This window comes from Verticillium nonalfalfae (genome assembly GCF_003724135.2).
Source record: "Verticillium nonalfalfae strain VnAa140/NRRL 66861 chromosome Unknown scaffold_110, whole genome shotgun sequence".
NCBI lineage: Eukaryota > Fungi > Ascomycota > Sordariomycetes > Glomerellales > Plectosphaerellaceae > Verticillium > Verticillium nonalfalfae.
The window spans coordinates 86345-93597 of record NW_021167335.1 but is presented as its reverse complement, the minus strand read 5'-3'; the positions used below and the strand labels follow the sequence as shown (position 1 = coordinate 93597).

The following is a 7253-nucleotide window of genomic DNA, read 5'->3' as shown; positions in this document are numbered from 1 at the left end:
TCAATGACCTCCGTCATGGAGCGCAGACTGCCGACATCGTCGCCACTGGCCAGATCTTCCCCATTGGTGGAGATGGGCTCCCCTGTCGGAACCACGCAACAGACGCCGACGAAGGGATTCCGGCCGGGCCACGTCGTCGTGCCACACTCGAGACGTTCATCCCTGACAGGTGCTCCGCCGCGACCCACGTTCCAACAAACCGCTGCCGCGAACAGCTCGTCGCCGAACACAGCGAATCTGAGCTCTGGCACTAAGGCCAAGACCACAGCCGTGGCAAGTTCGTCACCGACTGTGACGGGACCATCCTCTGCAACGACAGCCGTCAGGCAGGTGACCACAAGCTCTTCGCCAAACGTGCCGCCCGCCGAATTGGACGTACTCAGCGAGGACGAACTGCAGGAGGAGTCGCCACAGCCAAAGGGAAAGAAGCGCGCCGGACAAGCCACTAGGCAGCTGGTGACCAAGCGTCGTCGCAACAGACTTTAAGTCTGCGAGAATGGAGTCTACGGCGAGAATGGGGATTGGAAGGACACAAGGAAGTGACGAGGCCTGCACAATTGGGAGTCTGGGAGTTTGGGCGTTTGTTGTGATTCCGCGCGGACACGATTCCATGCGACGAGAACGATGCGAACGCCGACAGGATTGGAAGGACATGAGGAGGTGACGATACCTGCACAATTGGGAGTTTGGGCGTTTCTTTTGTGATTGCGGCGGACGGAACAACCGTGCGGACACGGTCTCTTGAGGAGGCGGCAGTGTTGGGGGCACCCGTGGAAGGCGCTCCAGCCCTGGACTCCTGGCGGACTTGTACTCCGCCAGAGCCCTGGGGCTGGAGCACTCCACTCCTAGATAAGGGTGTCGGCCCAGACACCAATAGCCTTACATAGTAACCATTTTACAACACTCTGCATGTGCCCCCAAGTGAGGTCCAACAAGTCGTTTAATTATTAAGAATTAAATATTATATTATATTAAGTATAAATCTTATTAAATTATTAATTAAATATTATTTATAGAATATTAAAGATCTTTATAATTAATTTAGTATTTTAATTTAAAGCTTATTTAAAAACTTAAATTATACTATAAATATACTCTTTAATAGAAAGCGATTCTATATTAATAAGTAGAGTTATCGTATTTTAAATATATCGATATATTAAGTTACTATAGGGTAGTCTACTCGCCCAGGTAGTCTACTCGCCTGGGAAGTATATTATAGATAAAGTACTTATAATAAAAATTAAATAAATTACTTAGGTAAGATATTCTAAAACAACCTAGTACTCTTATAATTTAAAGAACTAGTCTATAAAGAAGGCTCGCTTCTAGATTAGCATCCTCCTCGCTAGTTATCAGAATGATATACTGATTAAAGGCTGCATTAGTAACAGTATCACGGTCTCCAGGAGATACTCCTGGATGAATACTCTGGTCGTCAATAACCCTTTGGTACCAGCAATGGGCTAGGTGATGGAGACCGAGCATGTGGAACGAACGTGCCACTGTAAAAAGCGCCTCACGTCTCTGACCATGTGAGTCATTCATACGACAACCCGCGTATTCGAACAAACATGCTAGGCCCTGCATAATAAGGTATTGCCGATTTTCCGACTGCCGCTTTAAGCCATGATGGATGTAGCCAAGTCCAACGCTGAGGTTTATCATCGGGTTCATAGAATCGAGCGAGCGGGCCCGCAAAAAATAGTCTGTCGATATATCAGCAGCTGTACGGAAAACAAATGTCATAATAACAAGTCCAGCATGAACTCACTGAGGGCATAGGTATAACTGGTCGAGGTGAACAGAATGTGGCCGTAGAGCGTGAGTAAACACACATCGAGATTTCTTGTTTGGCCCTGAGCTGTTGAATTGTCCACCGGGATCGTTACCTGGGTTCCTGGTTGAGTTGACCGAAGCTGTGTAGCATCGATCAAGCGAATCTGCCGTAGTATATACTTCTGCACGGGACCGGAGTTATACCACGATGCAGGAGATTGACACAATCGACAAAGAGCGGCAAACATGCGATAAGAATCCGAGTCGAGTTGCTGTACTTTTGTGAAGAATCTTGCCATAGCAACGCACATCTCCTCGTCTCCGAGATAAATTGCACATGCTATTCACATATAAGTTAGCATATGTTCAGATGCCGTGAGGCCAGGTTTCAATCTTACCGGCCCATGCCACATGGATGAGAAACATGAAGTCTTTTGAGTTCACGAAGACAATCGAGTCTCGAGCGGCCTCGCAGACCTGATAGGCTTCGTGGCCATGTCCCTCGAGCGCCAGGCTTATTGCAAAATCGAGAAACAGCTCCAGCCACTCTCCAAAAGGTATACCGCGGTGGCCGTCATCATCCGATGGCACATGAACCCTGCCATCGTCCCCCTGTGAAGGTGCAACGTCTAGTTCAATATGTCAACGATAGACCTAAAATGTTGGAAACTTTCGTGTACTCACTCCGAGACAATCTCTCGGCCAGCTCGTGCAGTTCTGATGTGCCTGTACCGTACTGCGTCTCGATAGGAGCGTTGAAGACAATCCCCTCGCTCGCGCCCAGGTACTTCACGTATTTGTCCCAAGTATAAAACTTCCTAAAGGAGCGAAAATCATCCACAAGGTCTTTCGCTGCTGCCATCCATATTGGTATGAGCCCTCGGTTGCCTTCTTGAATCCCCCTCTTGAGGTCACGTACTTCCTTGTGGCGTCGCGAGAGCTCGTCAGCCCGGTCACGCTCCTCCCGCCGTCGTTGGTCGGGCGCGACCAATCTTTTAGGTCGATACCGGGGTCTCACAACTGAACCTGGAGCTGGGTTGTGCCCGTGCGGCCGCTTTCTGTTTTTAGTGGTTGCGTCCGCGTCTGCCGAATATGCATCAGTTTTGCCGCGAACAGCACGATATGCATGTTCTTCAGCGCCCTGCAATGCAATAGCTTCTGTGACGAGGATGAGTGCTTCCTCATCTTCCCTAGCATCCTCGTAAATCTTAGCCAGTTCGATGCGAGCATCAATGTTGCTATCGTCCACCTGTATTGTGAGTAAAAAACAGTCTTCAGCTGCACCAGTGTCACCTTTGGTGAGATGGCATTTACCAAGATCGAGCAGAAGGTCTGGGTCTTGTCCATAGACAGAATTTCGTAGGAGCTCGTAGTAGTCGAGAGCCCGCAAAGCATCGCCAGATGAGTTTAGAGCATCCGCGATATCCCGTATCAAGCCTGGGAAGTCATCAACAGCTGAAGCGGTTGCGCTTTCTGTGGGATCTAGCCACTGAAGATGTCTCTTCTCAAGGTTAGTCGCCAATAAGAATGAATACGTTGCTCTGGTAGTCTCAAAACTTACACTTGACTCTTCTTGGTCCCCCATTTTGAGTCGATACAGGGCAAGCCGGGCGCGGAGCTCAAGGGGCAAGCCCGATCCATAAAGGTGCAACTCATATGCAGATGTGTCGAAACCGGGAATCTGTTCGCGCCTCGTGCTTCCATGATCCCATTCTCGATCGTCTTTGTCCCAACACAACCAAAAAGCATCATCGTGTCGTGACAGTAGCCAACGCGACAGGGAGCTTATCTGGTCGACAGCCTGTGCAAAATCTCCCAAGCAAGCGAGCAGCTCCGCATAGATACTGACATCTCCCCAGAAAATTGTTGACTCGCTATCGCATGGCTTTTGCTGTAGGTATGCAAAATAAGCTTGGTAGGCGTCCACCGCCCTTTGCACATGCTCTGGACCCCGAGATGCCTCACAGGCCTCAGCTAGCTTTCGAACCAGTGAAATATCATGAGGGAACCGATCTAGGACGATAGAGTATTCGCGAATCGCCTTGGTCAAGTGACCACGTCTATGATTCACCTCGGCCCTGCCAAGTCTTGCCTCGATGTTTGTTGGCTGCGCAAGTACGGCTGAGGCGAAACATGTTCCTGCGGTCTTGAGTGCTGGACTGTCGTCATCGTCGCCGGCCATACCCAGGGCGAGAGCCGCGCAGCTGAGCCAACCACTGGCATCTTTCGGTCGAAGATGAGACGCGTACAGCTTGGCAGTGAGCGCATCGGAATCTCTACCCTGCTCCTCGCAAATAGTCGCCAATGTCATCCATGCCTGGTACGTCTCGGCATTTATCCTGATGATCTCATGTATTCTTCGCTCTGCCTCAGGATAGTCGCCATTGAGGAAGGTCCTGTTGACCTCAGCCAACCGAAGCTTGATATCAGCACGGGGCTCCAGTTCCTTTCGGTTGGTGCGAGAGTGCCGTCCAGCCGTTGACTTCCCTCTTTTGGTTCTTGAAGAGGGTTCATCTTCATCTGGGTCTCGATACGAAGCCAGGAAAGCCTGGACGGACTGTTCAAAACGAGCATTCTCCAACCGGAGCTCTAATTCATCAGAGTCAGCGTCCGAGATTACATCTTCCTGGAGCTGATCATCGAGGCCTAGCCCTCGTCCGATTAGGTCCATGTCAGACACACCAGTTGAGTCATCTAATCAAGACTAAGATGTCGATAGAGTAGTGACCGGTGTTGAACCTGGATGATGCGGGAAGAAGGAAGAAAGTTGAAGCCTTGCCAGACCGTGACACAGATCCAATCGAGGCCTGTGCTAGAGTCTCAAGGAGAGCTGTGCGCAATACTGGATGTAATATGCAAGTCGCCATAGGTGTTGGGAATGTACGTGGGCAGTAGACAAGCACATCTGCACGAGCTGAAATCCATGCCGTCAGAGTGTCAGGGTACCGAAATTCCGGTACACTGTGTACCTGAGGTACCCACTTACAGGCCAAGGTGGACCTGATTGGCCGCCAACGCCAATTACCCACAGACGTGTAGAACACACTGTCCGTATTACAAGGGAAGAAAGAGCCAGTTGCCTAGGTAGGTAGGTAAATATTCTAATGTGGTGGTGACCTGCATAAGGTACCTAGGAAAATTGTCTGCCTGTGTCAAACCTCCTCTTCCATGTTCTACACCTTCCGAACCAGCCACCATGAGGTACTCTATGATTATCTGTACAGTGAACGTCCTGCGTAAGTTCTGCATGGGCACGTACGAGGATATTCGGCAGACTAGCCACTGTCGAGCGACACCGTACTAGCCAACTGAGCCAGTCTTAGAGCTTGCCGTCGGCTTTAGCATCTGTATTCCAAGTCAGTGTGAAGATTCACGAAGAAGGCGCATCATGCAACAACTTGCCCTTGACTTGTTCGAAGACTTTGAGCATCTTTCTTCGCGCTCCCAGGGCGTTCACGCCTCGATCTTCCAAAGCCTTGTCATCCAACTCAATCAAATCAGTCCACTTCATGTCCTTGAGGTTATCAGTGTACTTGTGGAGCCGTAGACTTCTGAGCCAGCTTGGGATATCTTGCAACAATGTAGGGTCAGTGGGGTCCTCGGGTGGTTTCGAGCTTCCTCGACGTCCTCGAGGGGAACGTCCTCGGACCATATCAGAATGATCCGAAAGGTATCCCTCATGACCGCCAACCCCGAATTGCCCGACATTCAACGAGGGAATGGCGTTGTTTAGCAGAGAGGGCTGGCCATCGTAAGCGCTCAAAAAGCCGTTGTTCTGCGGAGACGTGAATGGCATGTGGCCGAATCCAGCTTGCTGCATCGCTAACCCAGGAGAGCTTGGACGAGAACGATGACCACCGAGGGCGATGTTCTGCTGCTGGGCGTGTTGAAGCTGTTGAGCCTGCAGTGCCAACATATGCTCCCTACTCAGGACCTGACCATGTTCGTTGACCATCACAACATTCGTGCCGGGTATATTGACACCTTGTTGTCCGGGTGACAGACCGGCCGACATGGGGCCACCCGGTGCGTCATTCGATCGGGCACGCCGATACTTTCGTACGTCGTCGAGAGCGAAGCGATTGTTGACGGTCGAGAGTGCGGCAAGCTTCATTGCGGTGGCATTTGCGAGCATGTCCGCTTGCGAGCCCCCAGGACCTGAACCATTCGGGTTTGTGGTGTTGAAATTCGGTACCATTGGCGTGTTGACCATTGAAGCCCAGTTGCCGCTTCCCGTATTGTAAGGAGACAGCAATGGCAGATCGGTAGTCTTGTCAGAAGTCGTCAATGTTGTGTTCTGGATGGTCGAGTTGCTGTTGAGTTGCGGGCGAGGGGACCGGAGACCAGCAGATGGAGGAGGTTGTACAAATTGACCCATCGGAGGTTGCCCAGCAGAGGACTTAGGACGAGCGGTACTTTGGTCCCCCGAATGCCACGGAGAACTGGGAGCCTGACTGTTCTGGTCATGGCCCTCAGCAGGACCTGCAATCGTGGGCGCGCCGAGCGCCGAGCGAGCATCCCCGACAGCGCTGTTCCGATTCGAAGAAGGGGGATTACCCGTCTGTTGTGTGAACTTTGCCTTCTCGGTGGCTATAGCTGCCGCAGCATCAGGAAACATAGCGTTAATGGTCAATGGATCGAGACCCGAGTAACGCTTGCCCGTAGCGGTGCTGGCGGGCCTTGCCATGGAGTTTCGGGCTGAGTCTACGTTAAGCTTGTTCATAGCGTCACTCAAGCGATTTGACATCGGATCTAAGGTAGCCAGGTCAGCACGTACAAAGAGTTAGGATTCTGCCCAGATGAGACCGACAGGCAATGTCAAATGCCCTTTAGAGGAGGGGGGGGGAGGGGGCTAAATTTGCTTGTGGCAGGCTCACCTTTGTCAAAGTTGGCTGGAGACAGGACCCCCGACATAGGATGGCTCTTGCCCATCTGTTGCAACACCTGTATGAAGAATCGGATTTGGACCTGCGTCGTTTGCTGTAGTAGGGCATAGAGTGCAGCAGTTCGTTCAGCTTCGCTTAAAACGCGAAACCATTGTTCGATGGCGCTCAATTCATCCTTGAAGTCCTGGTCGAGCGTAGCTGCGGCCATGTCCTCGAGCGTTGTCTCATATTGATCGATGTCAGCGATCCACTGCTGGGCAATCTTGTCCTGAGCGTCCCCTTCTTGGTTGTTCTGTCCTTGCCCCTGTTGGGACTGCCCGTAGAAATCGGACGAGGGGCGAATCCGGTTTGACGAAGAAGATCCGGAGAGAGCAGCCATGTCGGCAGAGGCTCGTAAGTGATGGCCGGTCCCTACCGTTCGGGAGGATGGAGGTCGAAGAGAGGATGCGGTGTTGGCTTCAGGAGTGCTGTTCCGGTTTCCAACGGCGTGGCTGCCAGACATATTGGGCGATCCGAAGGACAGAACTGGAGGAGATGCCAATGATGGAGATGGCCAGGGGAGAAATCGCTGGTGTTGGGGTTTTGTTG

The 7253-nt window shown here is 51.5% G+C and overlaps 2 protein-coding genes across 2 annotated transcripts; both read right to left on the bottom strand.

Annotated features, from left to right (window-relative positions):
• Window positions 1-1372: 1372 nt before the first annotated feature.
• On the bottom strand, window positions 1373-4450 carry TFC4 (transcription factor TFIIIC subunit tfc4; the record flags this gene model as incomplete). The annotated part of the gene is made up of 6 exons (XM_028635003.1): window positions 1373-1379; window positions 2089-2119; window positions 2178-2408; window positions 2464-3280; window positions 3341-3460; window positions 3851-4450. 6 exons carry the CDS (start codon window positions 4448-4450, stop codon window positions 1373-1375), a joined length of 1806 nt encoding a protein of 601 aa, XP_028492451.1.
• Window positions 4451-5149: 699 nt separating this feature from the next.
• Window positions 5150-7044, bottom strand: VTS1 (Flap-structured DNA-binding and RNA-binding protein; the record flags this gene model as incomplete). Its single annotated transcript, XM_028635002.1, has 2 exons — window positions 5150-6531; window positions 6657-7044. The coding sequence occupies 2 exons, from the start codon at window positions 7042-7044 to the stop codon at window positions 5150-5152; spliced, it is 1770 nt and encodes a 589-aa protein (XP_028492450.1).
• Between the last annotated feature and the right edge of the window lie 209 nt (window positions 7045-7253).